Source organism: Myxocyprinus asiaticus, chromosome 29 (assembly GCF_019703515.2).
Source record: "Myxocyprinus asiaticus isolate MX2 ecotype Aquarium Trade chromosome 29, UBuf_Myxa_2, whole genome shotgun sequence".
In the NCBI taxonomy this organism is placed as follows: Eukaryota; Metazoa; Chordata; class Actinopteri; order Cypriniformes; family Catostomidae; genus Myxocyprinus; species Myxocyprinus asiaticus.
In genome coordinates, this window is record NC_059372.1 from 4372359 (window position 1) to 4397199 (window position 24841).

At 37.2% G+C, this 24841-nt stretch overlaps 2 protein-coding genes, 1 long non-coding RNA gene and 1 pseudogene across 4 annotated transcripts in view; 1 reads left to right on the forward strand and 3 right to left on the reverse strand.

Annotated features, from left to right (window-relative positions):
• LOC127420298 (zinc finger protein 493-like) overlaps positions 1 to 4927 on the reverse strand; it is a 259674-nt pseudogene extending 254747 nt beyond the window's left edge.
• The window catches only part of LOC127420300 (zinc finger protein 431-like), a 380032-nt gene that overhangs the window by 300279 nt on the left and 54912 nt on the right, over positions 1 to 24841 (reverse strand). The window lies entirely within an intron of this gene.
• LOC127420297 (zinc finger protein 208-like) overlaps positions 1 to 24841 on the reverse strand; it is a 264845-nt gene that overhangs the window by 119158 nt on the left and 120846 nt on the right. The window contains exons 1-3 of one of the 2 annotated variants that reach the window (XM_051662480.1): positions 4882 to 4910; positions 1632 to 1793; positions 1127 to 1535 (exon numbers count right to left, since the gene is read on the reverse strand). The exons of the other annotated variant lie outside the window; for it this stretch is intronic. Coding sequence (XP_051518440.1) covers positions 1127 to 1535; positions 1632 to 1793 — 571 coding nt within the window. The 5' untranslated portion in view covers positions 4882 to 4910. Of the gene's footprint in view, positions 1 to 1126; positions 1536 to 1631; positions 1794 to 4881; positions 4911 to 24841 lie in introns of those variants that run through there. 2 annotated transcript variants of the gene reach the window in all.
• LOC127420339 (uncharacterized) overlaps positions 1 to 24841 on the forward strand; it is a 140836-nt gene that overhangs the window by 70811 nt on the left and 45184 nt on the right. The gene's annotated exons all lie outside the window — the stretch shown is intronic.

Consider the following 24841-nt stretch of genomic DNA (forward strand, 5'->3'; position numbering starts at 1 on the left):
TGTGCTGAATAACATTAATATATTTTTTCTTGGCAGATACCTTTACCAAATACAGGAAGTTAAAGGGCAGTTCATCTAAAAATTAAATTTCTGTCATCACTGGTCACCCTTGAGTCTGTATGAATTTTTCTCTGCCATAGAACAAAAAAGGAGATGTTAAGCAAAACGTTTAGTCTCAGTCACCATTCACTGTCACTGCATCTTGTTTTTCATTCAATGTAAGTGAATGGTGACTGAAACTCCCTGATATCTCCTTTTGATATCCACTGAAATAAGAAAGTCATACAGCTTTGCAATAGCATGAAGGTAAGTGATGACAGTTTTCATTTTTGTGTGAAATATCTCAAGTAAAAGTCAAAACTCATCAGTTACCTTAAAAATGGCCGTTTAAAGTTGACAATATGTATTGAAAATGTGCTGCATATTTAGTTACGATGTATACTGAAAACAGATTATATACTAAATATTAAATATAATATATTTTCATATTATGTATATTATTAATATTATAATTTTATATAATTATATTATTATTGTTTTGTATATTATTACCAAAAAATGTAAATTGACTGATTCAGATGGCAGAGAAAATACCTGTATATGTCAGATGGAGCTCAAGAGAGGAGATGAGAGATATAACAGGTGTAACTCTGCAGCTGAGTAGTTCTGTTAGCTTTACAATTATTGTCAAAGGTGATGTAAAATAAGGAAGCGGCAATATTTGCAAGGCGTCAAAAAACTGCTCCAACCTCGCGCGCTTGCAAATTGTAACACTGACAGCTTTGTTGATATAAGCAGGAGCAACAGTGTTAGCGCATCGCTCGCTTACAGAGTTTAACATCGTAAGTTCAGTAAAAATGCGCTTCACTGTGCGCGCTTACACTAAACTCAAGCGTCGGCTGCTAAATGATGGATGCACGAGAGAGAGAGAGAGAGAGAGAGAGAGAGAGAGAGAGAGAGAGATGATTTTGACTCACGCAGATTCTTCTGTTTTAAGCGTCTCCTATATTCACGCCCCAAAATGTAAGACCTCAGCAAACGAAATTTCAGACTTCTTGTAATTTAAGATATTTAAGACTTTTTATGGCCTTAATTTTAAAAAGTAAATTTAAGACTTTTTAAGGACCTGCGGAAACCCTAGGTATCTGCAGCATCTGCTGTTCTCCAGTGTTACAGACAGAAGGTAGAGACTCAGTGGAGGTTTGATAATCATATTCATTACTCTGTCGTTCCTCTTCTTTTATCTCCTCCTGTTTCACTTCAATCTTCACTGGTATCTGCAGCATCTGCTGTTCTCCAGCGTTACAGACAGAAGTCAGAGACTCTGTGGAGGTTTGATCACCCTGATTACCATCAGTAGAACAGAGTAAAGTGAGCTGTGAGTCCTGTGTGTCTCTGGATCTCTGTTCAGAGAGTTTGTCCAGCAGTCGCTGTGGTGTGGACTGATCTCTGCCGCTCCACACTGAATCCTGACATTCTGTGGAGGTCACATCAGTCACACACACTGAAGATTGACAGGAAACCTTTTCCAGCTCCTGACAAACACAACACAATCACATCTGTACCGTTCATCATATCACATCATTTGAAAGCTTACAATCTCAACTTTAAGTATGAAATGAATGTTTAACCTGTAACCTGTCCTCTCTCTCCATCAGTTTTGTCTTCAGTGACATCACCTCTTTCTTCAGCTGAGAGATTTCTGTGATGAAATCATCAATATGCAGCATGGACAGATCAGTTCCTACTGATTTACAGCAGATCACATCCACCTTTTCTCTCAAGATGAACATCTGAACACAAAAACATAATTATAATGGACTGACATTCATCAAACTTAAAAAGATTATTATAGGATTATAAACAGCTCTGTTAAATAACTTTGTTTCTGATATGGTAGCCTATAAATATAAATGTGTGCGTGGAGTTTGGTTTCATTTTCCTGACAGCAGGAATATTACCAGATATTATAACAGGCTTTAACATATACTCGCCTACATTGCTCATTTATCAGAAATTAAACATATTCTCACATTTCTGCTTGTTTCTCCTGAAACTGAATATTTTAAAGCGTCCGTCACAAAACCACCACATACAATGATAATACGATTCTTTTACGGTCATTAAAAATGAACATGCACAGAAAATTCACATCAAAGCAAATAAAAATCCTCTTTCATCTTCTTGTGTTTAACGGGGCTTTTCTGTCTCCTACTGGACTGGAGTGTGGATGCATTTGGGAAAACCCATTTTGGGTTTTATTGTTACATTTCAGTGACTTTGGGAGCTGTTTTTTCTACACTGTTTTCTAGTAATCTTGTGTAGCACTAATGTAAATACAGATTGTTTCAAGTTCAGTTTTATATTTGAATTTATTAAAGGCATTGTAACAATCGCTAAAATAAGCTTTTTTCATTATATATCAAAAATGGTTGTTTGGTGGATGCCACTAACAAACTCTGTAATTTAATACATTGGAAATCTGTTTTAAAATACATTTTTAAATTATGTTGAAGGATTCATGAAATGCTCTTTTTTTATAAAGTTGCAGCGCATCAAAATATAGATGATGGAAACACATATTATCGCTAAAATTTCACAAGTGTCGACATAATATTTTTCCATTTAACTCTACCGCATAAACTCAATGTCGAAAACTTCAAATGTTGCTATAAACTGGTTTGAAAACGCTTTTTGTGAAGAAAATTGGCATTAACGCTAAAATATAGTGTCACATGACAGAGTTTACCCCAATCGCTAGCCTGTGTTAATCATGACGACAAGGTATAAATCCTTGAAAGCCAATTTATTGTACGTGAAGCATTACTCGCACCGTTATGGATTGGTCTTAATGGCATACCTGCACGGATCCAATAATGCAAACACATCTGCGTCATGACACTTCCAGGAGTGCCAACACAAATATCTCGTATCATGCACCTGTTATCGATAAGTGCAAGGAGAACAAATGAATGGCCACTCTGCGATTAATTTAATCGCGGTAGCCATTTGTTCATTTATTAAAGTTGCTTTTCCACATCATTCAAATAGACAGCAGTCATAGAATTAGCCCACAATACAAAAAAACATATAATTTCTGTGCACAAAGATGTTTTAAATGAAAAATAAATACACAATACTAGGAGAAAAGCTTCAGTGTGCTTTATTGAAACACTAACAGCCCAATTCTATAAAATTATTGTTTAGCTCACTTTTGAAAAAATGCCGGCAAAATTCCCTGTATTAAATAAATTACCAAATGAATAAAGCATTAAATTAAACAAATAATTTACCAAATGAAAAAATAATATTGTTAGGCCTATATAATTGTCTTTTCTTTACACAAACGTAAATTAGCCTTACCCAGTTCTGTAGATGAATAAAGTCGGCTGAATGACATTCTCAGAATGTTCTACACTTTTTTCAAGACTCACTTTCACTTTCAGAAAACTAGCTTTTGAACATTTTAAAACGTTTAAATATTTTAAATCTAACCCTCTTTAACTTGGATCGCACTTGCTGAGCTTCTTAAGAAAATGTAAACTGCATTATGATGCAAAAATTAAATTTAGATGACAATCAAGTTCAGGTGGTCGTTAAAAGTTGCTGGACAAATATGCAGGACATAGTGCAGTTGTGATGGCAATGCTTTAGATTAGATGATTGTTTAAAATAGCCTATTGAATATCAGGAATATATCATATATGTAAACCCTGATATTACACCGCATCAGTTTTACTTTAATAGCTGTGCACACCGCATATACACATCGATAGATGATCCTTATACTAAGACCGAAAGTTTCCCCCACTACTCGGTGCAGGTTGCCAGCTTGAACAGGGCCATGACAATTCGCTTTCGGGTCGGAACCGGTGGCAACCTGCGATAGGCGCAACATCAGGACCAATATTACAGTCCCATCAGAAGGGCAACTATTCACTTTTGATTGCAATTCCTCGTCTTCTGATTGCATTTATTTGTAAAATTAAAATGACAGTAAGCTGGCTAATTTCAATGAATTGTCTCAATACTCTCCTCATTTTACCAAATTTCAGGGGGGAAATTAGGGACATCTGGGAGGCGAAAGGTACACAATTAGCAATATACACACATTTCTGTATGGAAACGGCTTAAACCAAAACTTATGCAACATTTGCGACCATTGTTATCGATTTTTATTTCAAATTTCGGTTACTGTAGTAGTTTAATCATGGTATTTGAAGTAAAACCATAGTAATCACAAGATTAACCATGATAAATCTATAGTAAAATAAAAACATACAATAGAAAAATCACGGCTTTACTATAGTAGTTACCATGACAGTGTAATGTTTTTGTTTTTTGGTCTGAAACATGGTTTTACTATAGTAATATTGTAGTAAACATGACTGAGGTGGGCCATGTTTGTTTTAGTTTCTTTGGGACCAAAACCATGTTTTAATATAGATTATCCATGGTTAATCTTGTGATTACTTTAGTTTTATTACAAATACAATGGTTAAACTACCACAGTAATCATAGTTAAACTATAGTTATTGTAGTAAATCCATAATAATCACAAAATTATGTTTTTTAAACCACAGTATTCGTTTTCCTGTAGTATTATAGTTTCACTACGAATATCATGGTTAAAATATGGTTACTGTAGTAAAATCATGGTAAATTTATTGCGAGGGAAAGTAAAACTATTTCAGAAAACAAATTCCCCCTGAAGAGGCTCCGAAGTTTTTTGTTTGTTTCTCCTGAAACTGAATATTTTAAAGAGTCACAAAACCGCCACAAACGACGATAATAATCTTCTATTACGATCATTAAAACGCCAAAGACAGAAAAACACAAACATAAACTCACAAATGAAGTTAAACACATTCAAACACTTACAGACAAATTCTTCTTCTTCTTGTGTTTAATGGCGCTTTTGCGTCTCCTACTGGACTGGAGTGTGCACGCGTTGAGAAAACTCATTTTGGGTTTTATTGTTCAGTTCTGGTGACTTTGGGAGCTGATTTCTCAACACTGTTTTCTTGTATTATTGTGTAGCATTAATGTAAATACAAATTGTTTTATACAGATTGATACTATACATTTATAACTGCATTTATTAAAGGCATTATTACAATTGCCAAAATATGTTTTTTTTAATTATTATTATTATTATAAATCAAAAATGGTTACTCTTTGGTTGATGCTGAACTCTATATTTTAATACCTTGGAACTGTTTTAAAATGGCATAAAATTAAAACAATAAGAAGTTCAAAGTAATTATTGTAGTTTTGTTGCAGTCTTCTCTGTAATCTCCTCTCCACCATGCTTCTCCCATTCTGATTTTGTCCCATAACAAATATTTAAAAAATATCAATTATCTTTATTTAATAATATTTGTATTATTATTATTGTCACTATTTCCTTAACCCTACAATGCATATTACATGCCATCCCATTTGCCTCATCCATTGTTTTTAGATTATTCCCACATTTATACCATTCCTCAAGCTTTCTTGTATAAATAGTGTAACATGCAAAAGGAAATTGCCAAAAATGTCTACCTGCCTTAAAAAGGTGTAAATGATTACTCCTGCTGACCTGAGACATGTAATATTATAGTAATACTGTATATTTCCACTTCCATAAATCATTTTTTACCATCTATTACTAGACTAAGTTTACTATCACAGTATATATAGCGCTTTATTACTCTATTGGTTTTTATAAGGTTATACGGGATGTATTAAGTTTATAAAAATTCGTAGTTTTGCTCATTCATTCAGGAAATGTTAAGCCTAAAATATGCATAAATCTTTGACATTACTTGTGTCACATAACTGAGTCATAAACAATTAAGCTAAAGTACACAAGGCCAATGTAACACTCATTCCACCTAGTCTGTATAATTGTAATGGTCATATGCGATAACTTTACAGTAAATGGAAAAAGTTTAATAATGTGAATGTATATTTTTCTACTGTCCACCTTCTATGGACATTCATGTAGAAAAAAGCAGATTGCAACTTGAATGAACAGCATGTTAATTATATTTTACACTTTTCTTAGCTCATACTGTATATTAATATGCATAAACAGTTTTTTTACACACACTGCCTTGAAAAAGCTATCCATCAGTCTTTTTGGATAAGTCTCTATCAACTTTGCACATGATGGAGCAATATTAGCCCAATCCTCCTTGCATAATTGCGCAAGCTGTACCAAGTTAGTGGGGGATCGGCGATGGACAGCAATTTTGAGGTCTTTCCAAAGATGTTCAATAGGGTTGAGGTCAGGACTCTGACTGGGACATCAATTTTCTTAATTTAAGCCACTCCAGTGTTGCTCCGGCTTTGTGATTTTGGCCATTGTCCTGCTGAAACACAAACTTCCCTTCTGGAAGAGGAACGAAGGTTCTTATCCAAACTCTCTGTGTATTTTGCAGCATTAATAATCTCATATATCTTCACAAGACAGCCAGTCCCTGCTGTTGAAAAGCACCCCATAACATGATGCTGCTACCAGCGTGTTTCACTGTGGGGATGGTATATTGTTCATGTGCAGTGTTGGCTTTGCACCACACATACCGTTAAGTGTTTAAGCCAAAAATTTCCACTTTAGTCTCATCAGATCACAAGACCTTCAGCACATCTTTGAAGTATCCAAGTGACATATTGCAAAGTCTTTATGGGAAAGCATGGGCTTTTTTGCCTGCCAAGGCTTCTTCCTAGCCACTCTGACGTACAGCCCCTTTTTGTGCAATAGTTTAGAGATTGTTGAGCCATGGACATCATTTTCAGTCACAACCAGTAATTAACCTAGTAATTATGAAGGGTATGAATACTTAAAAATCAAATACAATTTAGTTTTTGAGGTTTTGGACATTTTTTTTATTTGGTATCCTATACTAGCTGGGGAAAAACATCAAACTTTAATATTTTCTAAACTTTAAATCTGACAACAAACATTTTGAAAACTGCACTGGGAGCTGAGTACTTTTTCAATGCACTGTATATTAGAACTCATCATTGACACATTTTTCTTTTAAATTTAAAGGGAAGCCTGCTCCCTGTAAATGATTCAAAAGAATACAATTCCGGGTTCAATACAAGTTAAGCTCAATCGATCACATTTGTGGCATAATGTTACATTCATTTTGACTCATCCCTCCAATTCTTTAAAAAAAAAAGTCCACAAAAAATCACTTACACTTAAAATGGAACCTTTTCTGTGTACAGTTCTGTCCAATTTTACAACAACGTAATACCATAAACCCTAAAACAACAGTAAAAGCAATGTTTTAAACAACTTCAATGCAAAACAATTAAACAATTTTCTAAAATTATAAGCTTCACATATCCCTGAAAATTGTGCGCATTCATTTTGATTGCAAATGCCTCTCTGTAACCGCAACTTTTGTTTTTGTTTTTTAAGAAAAGGAGGGATGAGACAAAATAGTTTTATTGTAATTAACATTATGCATCAAATGCTTTCAATTGAGCTATAACTTGTATTGATCCTGGAATATTCCTTTAAAGCATTCGCCACGGTACAGAATATAAAACTACACTCACCGCACTTTATTAGCAACACCTGCACACCTACTTATTCATGTGATTATCTAATCAGCCAATCATGTGGCAGCAGTGCAGTGCATAAAATCATGTAGATAAGGGTCAGGAGATTCAGTTAATGTTCACATCAACCATCAGAATGGGGAAAAATGTGATCTCAGTGATTTGGAGCAGGGCATAATTTTTGGTGCCAGATGGTCTGGTTTGAGTGTTTATGTAACTGCTGATCTCCTGGGATTTTCACGCACAACAGTCTCTAGAATTTACTCCTAATGGTGCCAAAAACAAAAAACATCCAGTGAGCAGCAGTTCTGTGGATGGAAATGCCTTTTTGATGAGAGAGGTCAACAGAGAATGGCCAGAATGGTTCAAACTGACAAAGTCTACAGTAACTCAGATAACCACCCTGTACAATTGTGGTGAGAAGAATATAATCTCAGAATGCTATTCTGAGATGCAGGTTGGCGCTGTTTTGGCGGCACGAGGAGGACCTACACAATATTAGGCAGGTGGTTTTAATGTTGTGGCTGATTGGTTTATATCTTTATCTGTCTTAGCTGATAAACAGCGGTTCCCTGTCTACCAATCACTGAGGGTGATTTAAAATAGCGAGCTAATAAAAGGTGACGTCATCCATAGCAACAAGGTCAACTCCGCCTTATTCTTATCTTAAGATTTTCTTATTATAACTTGCTCTTAGCAGTTTTGTGAATAGGTTTTAAGCAAAACCTCCTAGCTAGGAACTCTTTGGAGAACTTCTAGTGGTTAGATAAAAATATTTGTAAATTTGGGCCCTGGTTGACCACAAACTATTTAGTTTACCCTACTGCCAAGTCATTATGAGAAGCTGAGAATGGTGGTAGATGAAATGGAAGACAAAGGCATCATCAGAAAGTCAAACAGTGAGTATGCATCCCCACTCATCCTGGTGTGGAAGAAAAATGGTGATCTTAGAATCTGGACTGATTTTAGATGTCTAAATGCGAGGACAGTTAAAGACGCCCACCCTCTGCCACATCAGTCAGAAAACCTTGCAGCCCTTGGGGGAAATTCTTTCTTTTCGACAATGGACCTAACCTTTGACTTCTATAATGTTCTGTTGCATTTTCATCACCTTTTGGCCTGCATGAATATAACAGGATGTCACAGGGCCTTTCAAATAGTCCAACTACGTTCATGCACATGATGATGTCAATCTACAGTGATCAAAACTTCACAAGCTTGTATTATTACCATGTTGACCTGATGGTCTTTGCCCCTAAGGAGCAGCTTCCACCCGAAAGGCTAGAGATGTTTTCAAGACTCAAAGCACAATCTTAAGCTTCACCTAAAAAATGCCATATCATAAGAAAATCAGTCAATTGTTTTAGGTATAGTCTTTTACTATTAGCATTTTATAGAAATCTGTTCAACCTTATTGCACAAACAGACACACAGTTCTCCTAAGTCAGAAAAAGGATGTGTAAAGCGAATGTTACGTGTGTCTAAGCATCACTATCGACTGGACTGATGAGTTCCAGAAGGCATTTCAGACCTTAAAGCAGGACCTGTTTACAAATGTAATTCTAGCACACCCAGAATTCAATGACCACTTCATATTAACTGTGGATGCATCATTTGATGGATTCTGTGCCTTTCTTTCCCAAATCCCCAAAGGTAGTGTGATGGCAAGGACAGAAGCTTTTGCCAGCAAAATATTGTCATGCTCATAGACTGGAATTTCTTGCATTAAATGGGCAACATGTGACAAGATCCATTAAGTCAAGACATTTTTATTTATTTGTGAAGAGCTTTTCACAACACACATAGTTCTTAAAAAAGCAGCTTTACAGAAACTTATGCTATAACAGAAAATGAAGCTGTAATGTTTGTAATGTCTTAGAGTCATCATTGTGCAAATACTGGTTAAAGAGTCACCACTTTACTGCCTGGGCAAATAATAATCCACTAAATTATATACTCACCACATCGACACATGTGAGCAACGCTGGTTGGCGAGGCTGGCCTCCTCCAGCTTTGATTTGAAGTACGTGCCTGGTTCCAAGAATGTGGTTGCAAATACACCGAGCAGGGAGACACTCATTTGTCAACATTGTTCAAAAATGCAGCAAATTGCATTGCAAAATTTGAGAAAAGCAACAGCAAATTCAGCCATTTCCTAACTACACCATAATTTCATGACCAAACTTTCATTGTGACAATGTAACTGATTACGTTGTGACAATCGGAAAAGTGAAATTCCTGTATTCGTTTCCAACTTTGTCGTTTTTCCAACTTCCTGTATTCGTTTCCAACTCCAACTTTGGAATTGTGCCAGTCCATCATGATGAGGTTGTGGCAAGGTTGTGGATCAATAGTGTCACGGGCACTATTGTAATGCCACTCTATAACGCCACCTTTTGACAAAAGTGTTGGGGTCAGTTTTTTCTACGGTCACCAAACTTGCTACATATATTGTTCGAATCAAGCTGGACAACTTTCAAAATTACATTCATTAGCTCCACCCAACAGGAAGTTGGCTATTTTGGATTGAATGTGCTCTTTTCTCCCCAATATGGAATACCCAATTCCCACTACTTAGTAGGTCCTCGTGGTGGCGTGGTTACTCACCTCAATCCGGGCGGCAGAGGACAAGTCTCAGTTGCCTCCGCTTCTGAGACAGTCAGTCCGCGCATCTTATCACGTGGCTCGATGTACATGACACTGCAGAACTCCACGCACAACTTACCACGTGCCCCACTGAGAGCGAAAACCACTAATCGCGACCACGAGGAGGTTACCTCATGTGACTCTACCCTCCCTATCAACCGGGCCAATTTGTTTGCTTAGGAGACCTGGCTGGAGTCATTCATCACACCCTGGATTCAAAGTTAAGACAGTGTGGTAGTCAGCGTCAATACTCGCTGAGCTACCCAGGTCCTGAATGTGCATTTTTTGAAAAAAATTGCAGGCCCTGAACTTTTGAATACTTCTCCTAGGGAATTCATGTGACTGGCATCAAACTTTGACAATACTATGCCAAGACACTGAAGATGCTAAATTGGGAACGGATTTGTGATATACTGAATGATGTTGCCATGGCAATGCAATCAATTAAGGGCACAAATGGGAAAAAGGAAGGGTTTCATATCTTCTGTGTGCATTGTATGATTTTGATGAAAAATCAACTTTATGTTTGGTAATGGGGTCTGATCACATTTATGTGGCTATTATGGGACATGGTTATAGCGTCAGGAAGTAAGGCAATTTTAACAGACTATGAAATAGCCCTCTTGTGTTTACATGAATTGCTTCAAAATTCTTTAGAATAACTTCAAGACACTGCTGATGTAAAATTGTAAAGGGATATTTGATATCTTAAATACTGTTGCCATTGCAAGTGAAAGCAGTTTTTAAAAATAAATAAAAGTTTATTGTAATGAAAATGTACTGAACAAACTTTTATTTTTTAAAATATCAACTGAAATGTAAATCAAAAAATCAAATTTTTTAGTTTCAAATTTTAGGTCGAGTGCCAAAGTGCTGAAACGCAGTACCAGAAATGTCCAACAGAGGACAGCCAAGCTCTATTGGTGAATGATTCCCAAAAGTCCACATCTGCACAATTATCTGAATAAACTAGGCAGGAATTGGCATAAAAACACAATATGAATTTGAGAACAATAATGCAAAAAATATAATAAGTTATATAAAAGCTTATTCTAAGGACAGGACAAGTCTATTTCTTTCATAAAATGCCATAAAGTTGGGACAGTAGATATAAAGTTTATGATCTAAACAAAAATAATGTTAGAAAAACCTCTCATATATATATACATTTTAGAAGATAACGAAACATCACGGTTGTTTAAGCCAATGAGCATTAAGCTGTGTCACCAGCAAGTCATTTCCTATCGTGCTTGCAGTATGCACAGCTCGTAAAAAGCAACTGAGGCTGCCACGCTTTTGCAGGAGTATTTTTGACATCCATCGTCATGACATTACAGCAAGTTGGACAGATTTCTAAATGGCATGTGTGACTCTTTTTAATTAGTATCAATATAAAATAAATTAGTATCAATATTTTATTGAAATTAGACATTTTTGATTACATGATCACATAGAGGATCAGTTGGGTGTTTTCCCAATTTACCCCCTATTTTCGATGTTTTGGACAAGTCCATTTTCATCTGTGGACTCTCATGTTAGGCTCATTTGAGATGACAAACACCTCGCCTTGAAAGTAGTAGTGATGGAAAGATTGAAACATTTTACTGGCTTGGATCACTGAATCTAGTTTAGCAAAATGAACAAATCTTTATTCAAGTAATTTTGTTCATTAGTCACGTGACAGCCGCATAGACTCTACAGGAAACAGAATTGATTAGTTCACCTCCCAACTCAGGCCCTGTCCCAATACCCCCAATTGCGGTTTTGGTCTTGCCTACTTACCTACTTGTCTTACGTATTTCTGGTGTTTGGCCACTAGTGTGCAAGTAGATGTGAAGACTGCGAGTGTGTTTGACTTTTGATTGCACGTTGGGACACTCGTAGACTTAAAGATGTTAGTGCTGGTTGTGTCAGCTGTTTTTGACTTTTCAATCAGCTGAAGACTGATTGTTTTTGGTAGCAGTGACTGTTATAGCCTACTTAAAATAATAAATAACTGAAAATTGTACCCATCTTTAAATGTATTAATACAATACTGGTTGTTGGAAGTGTATTGTTCTGTAGAAAAATATGTAAGTAAAAATTTGTATAATGTTTTTTATTGTGTGAAAATAATTGTAAAAGTGAATTATTTTTACTCATTTTGATTTACAATACTTTGCACATTAAAAAAAAATGTTAACTGTAAAATTGTGTCATCCATAACTGCTGTAAAATATGAAATATAAGCAATTTCTTTCTACTTTGTTTCTCAATAAACTGCATAAAACTTAATTTAAAAAAATAAAAACTTTATTCTATAAACCTGTGTGATCCATTAATAGCTACTAATACAAACTATTTTAATTATATGCTTTGGCTTGTCATTTATACACTGGTGGCCAAAAGTACAGATTTTGCTGTTTCGGAAGGGAATTGGTACTGTAATTCACTAAAGTGGCATTCAACTGGTTACAAAGTACCGTAAGGACATTACTGATGTAAAAAAAATAGCACCATCCTTATTTGAAAAAAGTCATTTTTGATCAAATCTAGACAGGCCCCATTTCCAGCAGCCATCACTCCAACAGTAATCAAGCTAAATTGCTAATTTGGTACTAGAAAATCACTTGCCATTATATCAAACACAGTTGAAAGATATTTGGTTCGTTAAATGAAACTTAACATTGTCTTTGTGTTTGTTTTAGAGTTGCCACAGTATGCAATAGACTGGCATGTCTTAAGGTCAATATTAGGTCAAAATGGCAAAAAAGAAACAGTATTCTCTAGAAACTTGTCAGTCAATCATTGTTTTGTGAAAATAAGGCTATACAATGCTTGAAATTGCCAAAAACATGAAGATTTCAGATAGAGTCTTCAAAAACAAAGTACAACTGGCTCTAACAAGGACAGAATGAGATGTGGAAGGCCAGATGTACAACTAAACAAGAGGATAAGTACATCAGAGTCTCTAGTTTGAGAAATAGATGCCTCACATGTCCTCAGCTGACAGCTTCATTGAATTCTACCCGCTCAACACCAGTTTCATGTACAACAGTAAAGAGAAGACTCAGGGGAGCAGGCCTTATGGGAAGAATTGAAAAGAAAAAGCCACTTTTGAAACAGAAAAACAAAAAGAAAAGGTTAGAGTGGGCAAAGAAACACAGACATTGGACAACAGATAATTGGAAAAGAGTGTTATGGATTTTTACCCCATTTAGCTTTTGTGGGATCAGCTAGACTGTAAGGTGCGTGAGAAGTGCCCGACAAGACAGTCACATCTATGGCAAGTGCTACAGGAAGTGTGGGGTGAAATGTCACCTGAGTATCTGGACAAACTGGTAGTTAGAATGCCAAGGATCTGCAAAGCTGTCATTGCTGCACGTGGAGGATTTTTTGATGAGAACTCTTTGAAGTAGTTTAAGAAGTTCTGAATATTTTTTTTCAAATTGCAATAATAATTTGTCATGTTATTAATGTCCTGACTATACATTGTGATCGGCTGAATGCCACTTTGGTGAATGAAAGTACCAATTTCTTTCCATAAGAGCAAAATCTGTACATTATTCCAAACTTTTGGCCGCCAGTGTATAAGACGACCAAAGACTGCTTTACACAACTTATCAGAATGTAGTTTCATACAACAAATAAAAAGCATTTAAACATATTTTAAATAAAGACATGAAGATGAGAAAGAACCTGTGGTTGTGGGTGATCAATTGTTTATTTTAAAACAACATTTACAAGACCACATATTGTATGACACACTGGCTGATAAATGACCAAAATGACCAACGGTATTAGGCAAGAACAAACAAAATAAGGTGATTACTAGGCGAGAAGGATAACAAAGAGGTATATAAATATACACATAAATAATATTTTGTAATTATGATGCTGATATTAAGTCATCTTAAACACATTATATAATGTTGAATACTTTCATTTATACTAAAATAAATATATGCTTCACTTACGTTTCACTATCTGATTATAATAAATAATTGATGTTGAAAAGCTTCCCTTGTGTAACGATGGCTGGCACTGGCAATGACGAAGACGATGAAGACGTGAGAAAGATGAACCCAAGTGCAATTTATTTACATAAGTGATATCCAAAACCCAACTATAAACGTGAACTAAACAAAACATAAACATGAGCAACTAACATGAACATAAATTTGACCTGACTTGAACTTAGCGTGACACATTACCAAACACACAATACCTAACAAAGGACAATGGAAAACATGAGGGCTTAAATACTTGGACATGGGAGAACATAAACCAATGAACAAACAGAACTCTAAACAAGATAATCAAACAATGAACCAATGAAAACAAGACACATGAACATGGAGGGAAAACAGGACATCACATGACTAGGGAACACATGACATGAAACAGGAACTAGAATGCAAAATAAAAGACATGATATACATGAACACACACATTAAACATTACACCTTAACGTCATTATGGCGAAAATACACCGAACGCTCGGGTAGGCAGGGTGTGGCCTCTGATCGTGATGAACTCTGGGATACACTTAGCCTGATAGACCGCTCCGAAGCAGAATTTGCACAAGTGTGGATTTAGTGTGGGTTAAGTGTACTGAGTTTTGGCATGTTTTAGGCATGGGACAGTCTTGAACACTTACTTCCTGTCACATGCATGCGCACTCAAGTGGCCAAGACCACAAGTGTGGGTACTGGGACAGGTCCTGTCTTCAGATCTGATGAGTCTTTCGTTCATTTGTCACTTGACCACTACTAGGCTCTGCATAGAAGACAAACAATGTTACATTTTCTCTTAACAGCTTACAGTTCATTGTGTTGCAGTTGTTTGTATCATGATAAATGCATGTAGTGTGACAATAAAATATATTTTAAAATCATAAGAATCGTTATGATGAATTATTTTCATGTATTTAACACAGGAAGTGTTTACAAGATATTTTACCACAGATTTAAAAAAAAGTCCTATTATATTTACCTGAATTGCTTCAGAAATGTTTAGAATAATTTCCAGACACTGCTGGTCCACAATAATTAAAATATATTTGATATTTTATTAGTGTCGCCCTTTTAGTGTTACATGGCATCCACTCAGTCTGGATTGGTGGCATATGATTTGTGGCTAATGTGTCTTTTAATAACAATAATATGTATAATCTGTATACACTAGGGTTGTAAAAGTATTTTCACGGTATGATAACCGTCACAAAAAATACCACGGTATTACAGTATTATGGTATAAAGGTGTATTAGCTAGCTTGCTGGGATATGCGAAAATACTAAAGATGGCGCCGAGTATGGCTGCTGCGTTGCGAGCTCCGACACAACATTGTAGTGTTTTGTTTGTTTTGTTATGTTCTTATGTTTTTTGTCTTGGATGTTGTCTGCCTTATTGTCTATGACAGACAAACACTTTTGGACATTGGTTCTGCAATTACACACCGTAAACCGGACTTCAAATTCCTCAATGCCGACCTGCTGTTTACAAACATACCAGCGGAGCCCTTTGTCTGGGCTGCCCGGCCGTGGAAACGCAAAAGGAAAAGGGGAAACAGATCCGGCGTTCTCATCAGAGTAAGACGCTGTGCAAATCGACCCCTGGTACCCAGTATTCCACTGGCAAATGTTCAGTCTCTGGACAACAAACTCTGCGAGCTGAGAGCGCGGATCTCTTTCCAACGAGAGACGAGGGACTGCTGCATTAAACTTGGATGTCTGCGGAGATTCTAGACTCAGCCATTGAACCTGCGGGGTTCTCCGTGCACCGAGCGGACAGAGCGAAAGACCTCTCAGGTAAAAGCAGAGGAAGTGATTTGTGTTTTATGATCAACAAATCCTGGTGTGATCAGAGGAATGTACATTCTATCAAGTCTTTCTACTCTCCTGATCTGGAATTTCTCATGCTTCTGTGTCGACCATTCTGGCTACGGAGTGAATTCACAGCGGTCATTATCACTGCTGTGTACATCCCGCCACAAGCCGACACAGACCGGGCACTCAAGGAACTGTACGGGATTATAAGCAAGCAGGAAACCGCGCACCCTGAGGCCGCGTTCATTGTGACCGGGGACTTTAATAAAGCCAGTTTCAAATCAGTCGCACCAAAATACCACCAATACATTAGTTTTAACACACGAGGGGACCGGGTTTTGGACCATTGTTACTCTCCCTTCCAGGATGGCTACTAATCCCTCCCCCGCCCACCATTTGGCAAATCGGACCACTCTTCCATTCTGCTTCTGCCCGCTTACAGGCAGAAAATGAAACAGGAAGCACCCACCCTCAGAACGATCCAGTGCTGGTCGGACCAATCAGACTCTATGCTACAAGATCGCGCGGACTGGGAGATGTTCCGGTCTGCCTCTGATGATGACATCGAGCTTTACGCTGATAGCGTAACGTGTTTCATCAGAAAGTGCGTAGAGGACGTCATTCTGACCAAAACAATATGGATCTATCCAAACTAGAAACCTTGGATTAATAGCGATGTTCGCGCAGCACTTAATGTGCGGACCTCCGCTTTTAATTCTGGGAACGCGGAGGAGCATAAACAAGCCAGTTATGCCAGAACAGCAAAACGTCAGTACAGGAACAAGATTGAAGGACAGTTCAACACCACCAACTCTAGAAGCATGTAGCAGGGAATTAACATCATCACGGACTTTAAAGGGAATAAAAACTCTGCCGTGAACACCGCTGCCTCTCTCCCGGATGAGCTAAATACTTTTTATGCTCGTTTCCCTCTCTTTGTCTGTGGTCCCCACTTGCTTTACAACGTCCACCATTGTGCCTGTTCCAAAGCAATCCAAAATCACTTGCTTAAATGACTGGCGTCCTGTTGCTCTGACCCCCATCATCAGCAAATGCTTTGAGAGACTAATCAGAGATTACATCTGCTCTGTGCTGCCTCCATCACTAGACCCATTGCAGTTTGCTTACCGCAACAACCACTCCACTGATGATGCCATTGCATCTACAATACACACTGCTCTCTCCCACCTGGAAAAAAAGAACACTTATGTGAGAATGTTGTTTGTAGACTGCAGCTCAGCATTCAACACCATAGTGCCCTCCAAGCTTGATGAGAAACTCCGGGCTCTGGGCTTAAACAGCTCGCTGTGCAGCTGGATCCTGGACTTCCTGTCAAGCAGACACCAGGTGGTTAGAATGGGCAGCAACATCTCCTCATCACTGACCCTCAACACTGGAGCCCCGCAGGGCTGTGTTCTCAGCCCACTCCTGTATTCCCTGTACACACATGACTGTGTGGCAACACACAGCTCCAATGCCATCATTAAGTTTGCTGATGATACGACGGTGGTAGGTCTGATCACTGACAATGATGAAACAGCCTACAGAGAGGAGGTGCACACTCTGACACACTGGTGTCAGGAGCACAACCTCTCCCTCAACGTCAGTAAGACAAAGGAGCTTGTGGTGGACTTCAGGAGAAGAGATGGAGAACACAGTCCCATCACCATCAATGGAGCACCAGTGGAGAGAGTCAGCAGCTTCAAGTTCCTGGGTGTCCACATCACTGTGGAACTCACATGGTCCATCCACACTGAAGCCATTGTGAAGAAGGCTCATCAGCGCCTCTTCTTCCTGAGACGGCTGAGGAAGTTTGGAATGAACCACCACATCCTCACACGGTTCTACACCAGCACTGTAGAGAGCATCCTGACTGGCTGCATCTCTGCCTGGTACAGCAAAATCACCGCCCACAACCGCAAAGCCCTGAAAAGGGTGGTGCGAACTGCCAGACACATCATCGGAGGTGAGCTTCCCTCCCTCCAGGGCATATATACCAGGCGGTGTATGAAAAAAGCTCGGAGGATCATCAGAGACTCCGACCACCCGAGCCATGGGGTGTTCTCACTGCTACCATCAGGCAGGCGGTATTGCAGCATCAGGACCCGCACCAGCCGACTACATGACAGCTTCTTCCCCACGCAATCAGACTTTTGAACACTTGATCTCCCACGATCAATACATCAGCACTGCATTTTATTACTCTTATATCTCACTTCTACTGTCATAAATTATATTATTATTATATTATATTCTCTCTTAACAACAAAATGGCAACTTATTATCAACCGATAGCCTGAATGTCAATACAGTACAATACAACCTACTGTACATTTTATATATACTATATATACTTTTTTATTGTATAATGTGTATTCCATATTGTGTGTATTGTATACTGTACATTGAATGTTATTATTTGTATATTGTGTTATGTGTAATTATGTGTATATTAGATTTTAAATTGTGTTGTGTTAATCTGATGTTTATTGTAAATTGGTATATGTCTCATCACTGTCACAACTACTATGTTGCTCGGAACTGCACCCAAGAATTTCACACACTATTGCACTTGTGTATGTGGTTGTGTGACAATAAAAGTGATTTGATTTGAGTTTAATATTTATTTATACAGTTAGTTAAATTTTGACTTTTAACGACTTCTAACTGCTCTACTGGCATTTAATTGTATGCCATGCTACCAAATATTATTTTTGATTTATTAATTGAAGACTTGAAATTGAATTTAGTAAAAAAACAAAACAAAAAAAAACACCTAACAATCTGTAATAATTACTTCCCAGGTTAGCAGTTCAGATATGCATTTGATTTAGTTATTGGTTGCTTTAGTTAAATGTAGAACATTTTACCCCAAAATGTTGAGAAATTAGCTTCAAAGCAGTTGACTGTAACCAGAAAGTTAGTAGTTTACATGCATTTAGTTTGATTTTAAACAATACCTACTAAAAAATAAATGATTATTCACCTGCAGTTTTTGTATATTTTTATGTATATTCACATGTTTTTGAGGTACTTGACATGCTTGAATTTTCATGATATTTTGCAAACACATCAGAATTGTCAGACAATAGGACTGGGCAAAAGTTAACACATGTGTATGGCTGGGGAGCTCTGTAGCACCACCTTTTGACATAAGTGGTGGGGTCAGTTTCTTCTACGGTCACCAAACTTGCTACATATATTCTTCTCATCAAGCTGGACAACTTTCAAATTTACAGTCATTAGCTCCACCACACAGGAAGTCGGCCATTTTGGATTGAATGTGCATTTTTGGAAAATTGCAGGCCCTGAACTTTTAAATACTCCTACTAGAGGATTCATACAATTCTCAGCAAATTTGGTCAACATGATGCCAAGACATTGTAGATGCTAAATTGCAAACTGATTTTTGATATCTCTAATGGTGTAGCCATAGCGAGGCAATACATTTATGGTGATAAAAGGGAAATAGGAAGTTTCTCACATCTTCTGTGTGCATTGACAGATTTAGATCAAACTTGAGCAGCATGTTTGGTCATGTTGGCTAATCGCATTGATGTGGCTATTGTAGATCACGGTCATAGTGCCTTCAACTGACAGCAGGAAGTGTGACACTTTGTGTGACTTTGAAATAGTCCTCTTATATTTACCCACTCAAATGCATGAGCCCACCATGCTTTGTTTTCCTAGAGCCACCAATTGGCAATGGCGCCGTAGTGCTTGGGCCTGTCATCGCTGCTTGCAGCAATATTTGCACTTGTAACCCAGGTTACTAGGGAGTAAATTAAATTAAACTAAAAGAAAAAAAGGGAAAAATGAATGATAACACTAGAATTATACTAATGAAAATTAATATATTTTTCAATTTCCATTATCAAAACTGATGTTAGAACCAATGACAGCGACTTTTGAAATTAATGTCATCAAATTGGAAACGAGAGTGTAGATTAAATTAGACTAAGCTCCGCCCCCACACCATGTTCTCACATCGTGTAAGGTGAAATGCTCTTTTTCACCACTGGACACAGGGGAGAGCAGTCATTAAGCCTTGCTCGAATTCACCTCCCGGTTTAGAGGCCGCGAATGAGCACCTGATCACAATTAGAGTGAAGGATTAATCTGGAGAAACTGAGTTTTCCATATGCTTCACTGTAAGTGTTCACAATATTAGATATCAAATTGATGCCAAATTGTATTGAAGTGTTGAGGGAAACTTTTCTCAGTTGAAAGCATGTGGCGCAGTCATCAACGCTGTAAATAAGCAATACTGCTGAAAAGTGATACGAGATTTGAAACCCCTAATCGAGGATTTCCTATGCTAAAAATATACAAGGATAACGTGGAATTCCGTAGAAATTCGGCATTGTGAAATCCGGAGTCCACGCACCACAAGAAGAACCTCTGTGTGTGTGTGTGATATTAAAAATGAGTGTGTGAGTGAGATCTTCAAAAAAATTCATCTAACAATACATCATTGATAACATATGAAGAATTTGAGATGGATTGTTGATTGTGTTATAAGATAATGGATTGCCAACACATGTGTGGCCATGCTTCTCACATAATGCTAATTAAAAATGCGCTGGAGTTAGGCCATGTCAGCATCTATTTAAAACAAAATTGAGCTAAAAGAATAAATACACAGAGACAGTGATTGAGAACACATGATTTTATTTGAAAAAAAGTGAATGGATACAGAATTCAGATACATGATCAATATGTTGCAAAGTAATTGAAGTGTTTGATCTGCAAAACTGAATATTGTTGTATTATGAGTTGATAATATGTGGTTATAAGTTGGTCTTACATGAAGAGATAACTAATGAATCTTTTGGCTTTATGTTATGCAAGGCCAGGGTTTTTTTTTTTGTTTTGTTTTCTTTCTTTCTGTTTTCCTTACATGTGTGTTCAATTGGCTGTGACAACTTCTGTGTTTCAACGCTATTGGATGTGATCTTGTCTTTGCACTGAATATCCTCTTGAGTATCAAATGGTGTTTGGACATGTTGAGCCAACCAAACGATTCTGTATCATGTGAACTGAATCACTTGTGTCATCAACAGAGTGGTAGAAAAATTGTATTCATTATACTTTGAACATTGAACTCCACAAGAACTGATTGATTGAACTGATTCATCCTCAAGAGTCGATTACCTGAACTGATTGAATAGCTGATACCGAGTTACTGAGTTGATTCATTTAACAACAACAACAACAAAAGAATCCAATTGAAATGGATTTGTATAACAATTCTTATTAGAAATTGAAACAACTGACCAGAGTTTTGAGACTTGAGTGATTGTGAACACTCAACTGAATCATTTGAATATTTTTTATGTAATTTTGTTTTAATGCTATGTTGTGTTACATGTTGATGTTTCGTGAGTTTATGGGTATTTACTTTTCACATGAAAACTAATTTAATGAAGACAATATTTTACATTTATTGAGATCCACAAGAAGAACATACTTACCTTTTTTAAGTGATTACCATCCTGTTTTCTCTGATTAAAGTGTAATTCGAAGATAGATTTTCAAGAATCTAAAGATTCAAATCATATTTAATGTTTAATTGTATTCAGATTGTATTGTGACCTTGACCTGACAAAAAAAGAAAAGAGAAAAGAAAATATTAGAAGAAATTCATTTAAAATAGGCTTACCCTCAAACCTGAACTTCTGTGGGAGTTATTCACCCCCTGTTCTGCTCTCTCTCTCTCCGAAGCTGAATCCTAGCTTCTGATATCTGTTCCATAAGCATGTGTTACACACTGTTCATGAGATCACAGGTTTTGTGCCATTCTATCTCATGTTTGGGAGAATTCCATGACTTTCAATGGACGTCATGTTCCAGCATGTTCTCAAAGATGATGCTGTGGTGAATTATTCAGACTTTGTTACCCTGCTCAGATGTGATCTTGCTGAAGCAGCACAGGTTGCTCAGAAGCACAGTTCACGGGAACAGACTCGTCATGCCAAGATCTACAATCGAAAAGTGTAATGATCACCCTTGGCTGTTGGCGACAGAGTGCTCTTGGCGAATCGTGGTGCGTGAGACGCGTTAAATTGCAGGCAAATTGGGAATCAAATCTCTATGTAGTGATGTCTGTGAGATCTCCCATTAATGTGTATCGAATAAAAGACATGGAGTCAGGAAAATAAAAGACAGTACACAGAAATCTTCTACTTCCTGTTAATTTCCTGCAAAGAGATATTGACACTGACTTGTCATCTGAGCACCATTCAACTCTTAGTCGAAGCATTTCTGCTGTTCATTTGCCAATGACAATTCTAAAAGTGACACAAGAACAATACAATGGGTCTCGGGATAATGACAGTCCTGAAGAAGATGGTGACTTTGCTACCTTTTCTGGTGATCGGAATTATATGGCTGTGAAGAATTCTAATTTTGATGTTGACTCTGATATCTGACAATGGCCCGGTGTCCATTGAACAGAAAAGTGATGAGACTCACTTGTCATTGAATGAAGATCTGCCTCTTGATGATCAGTCAGTCCAAAGTCCAGCACAATACTCAACTGACTCATCAGATGTAGTACACGAATCCAATAATCTGGTCTCTGATTTAGCACACCCTGTAGTTTGCACTCACATGCGTGAGCAACTATGTATAAATATTTTCATGGTAAATTACTACATAAATGTGGACAGTGCCATCTATCTTCCTGCTTCGCTACTGTTGCTTACTGCTGAGCGCTTTGCTCCCTTGCTTTTGCAGTTTAACGTCTAATTTTCATATCAGCAATCCAGCACAGTGCTTAAACGACCGAATTTGGCACCCATACTAAAACTAGAGACTTTTGGGACTGGAATATTACAACAAATAATGGAAATTCTCATCAAAGTGGTCTTCTAGCCTCTACAGATCACAGTCGAGTCCTGTACTCTGATAGTGGGTGACTCCATTATCCGAAAGATTGGTAACAGGGCTACCACTACTTGCTGCCTTTCTCGAGCAACAGTTTCTGATGTAAATAAGGAACTTTGGAACATTCTGGTGAATCATAAGACTGTAAATAGGGTTATTGTACATGTGGGGAAAATTATTTTCTGAAAGAGCAGTTAGATCTATTTAAGAGGGATTTTAACAAACTCTTTGAAACACACGGAAGATTGAAAGTTCAGTCATTCACAGAGGTGGGCAGAGTAGCCAAAAACTGTACTTAATTAAAAGTACAATACAAAAGTACAATTACTTAAAAAAAGAAAATACAAAATTACTCAAGTAGAAGTAAAAGTACTAACATAAATAATTACTTGAGTAAGAGTAAGAAAGTAACTCGTTACTTTTACAAATGACATAATGGACATTAACTCCCCTATATTCCATTACATAATACACATTTAACATGTATTACAGAATTATTACTATTATTAATGGAAATTCTGTCATCATTCACCATCATGTTGTTCCAAAACCGTATGACCTCCTTTCTTCCATGCAACACAATTTTAGACAGAATGTTTGCCTGAGTCACCATTTACTGGTGTTTTGTTTCTCCGTATTTTGAAAGTGAATGGTGACTGAGACTGTCAGTCCCTAATATTCTGTCAAACATCTTTTCAGAATACAGAAGGTCACATGGGTTTGGAACAACATGAGGGTTGGGAAATTATGACAGAATATTAAATTATGGCTGAGCTATCACTTTAAAGGTATAGTTCACTCAAAAATGAAAATTCTCTCATTATTTACTCACCCTCATACCAGATGTGTATGACTTTCTTTCATCTGCTGAACTCAAATGAAGATTTTAGAAGAATTTCTCAGCTCTTTTGGTCCATACAATGCAAGTGAATGGGTGCCAACATTTTAAAGCTAAAAAAAAAATCACATAAATCAGCATAAAAGAAAACCATAAGACTCCAGTGGTTAAATCAATATCTTCAGAAGTGATGTGATAGGTGTGGATGAGAAACAGATCACTTTCACATTCTTCTTATTGTAATTATTACGGCGAAAACATGAACATTGTCCCACACAGACATTATATATAATGCTAAAATATAAATCAAAGCAAGATCATGCTTTATTAATGCCTACTTTTGCTATTTCATAGCTTTTAAAGGCCTGTGTGTTAGTTCAGTGGCTTAGTTCAGTGTAGTTACAGTTTTCAGTGTCGAAAGAATTCAGATCATTAGTTCTGTACAGCAGTACCGCCGCTCCCTAAATGCAGAGTACTAGGATACCAACCCTGGTGATTTTCTGGCAGAGCAAAAAACATTTACACTTAACTTGGATGTTTACATGAATTTATACAGTTAATCAGCCCAAAGTAGCTGCGATAGTTTCCAGTACCCACATGAGGGCACGGGGTATATATGTAAATACTGCTCATGACATGCGGGACATGGAACAAAGCGCATTGATTTAAAAATGTACACTAAAAAACTGATGTCACAAGAGCTCATATATACAGAATCACCCTGAAAATGACCATCACCATGTCACAGAAAAGCCTGCATTATCATTAGAGCCACAACTTACCTCAACGTGCAGCCTTAAATTGGAGCTTCAATTTTAATCTTGAAATATCCACTTAGTGTTAAATGAAGTGTCTTGGTGTTATATGCATTGCATGACGAAACTACAGTTTTTTTCACTGTGGAGTGAGCAAAGTGTTTCACTCAGTTTGAAGAGCATGATGCAGTGATGGACTCAGCTTGAGTGACAGTCTGTGACAGCGCACACAGCTGTAAACTACCGTTGTCGTAAAAGTCCCATTCAGTAATCTTTCAATAAATTACACATTAATTAAAATTAAACCCAGTAATGTAATGACAGGAATGCCGCCCATTATAATAAAG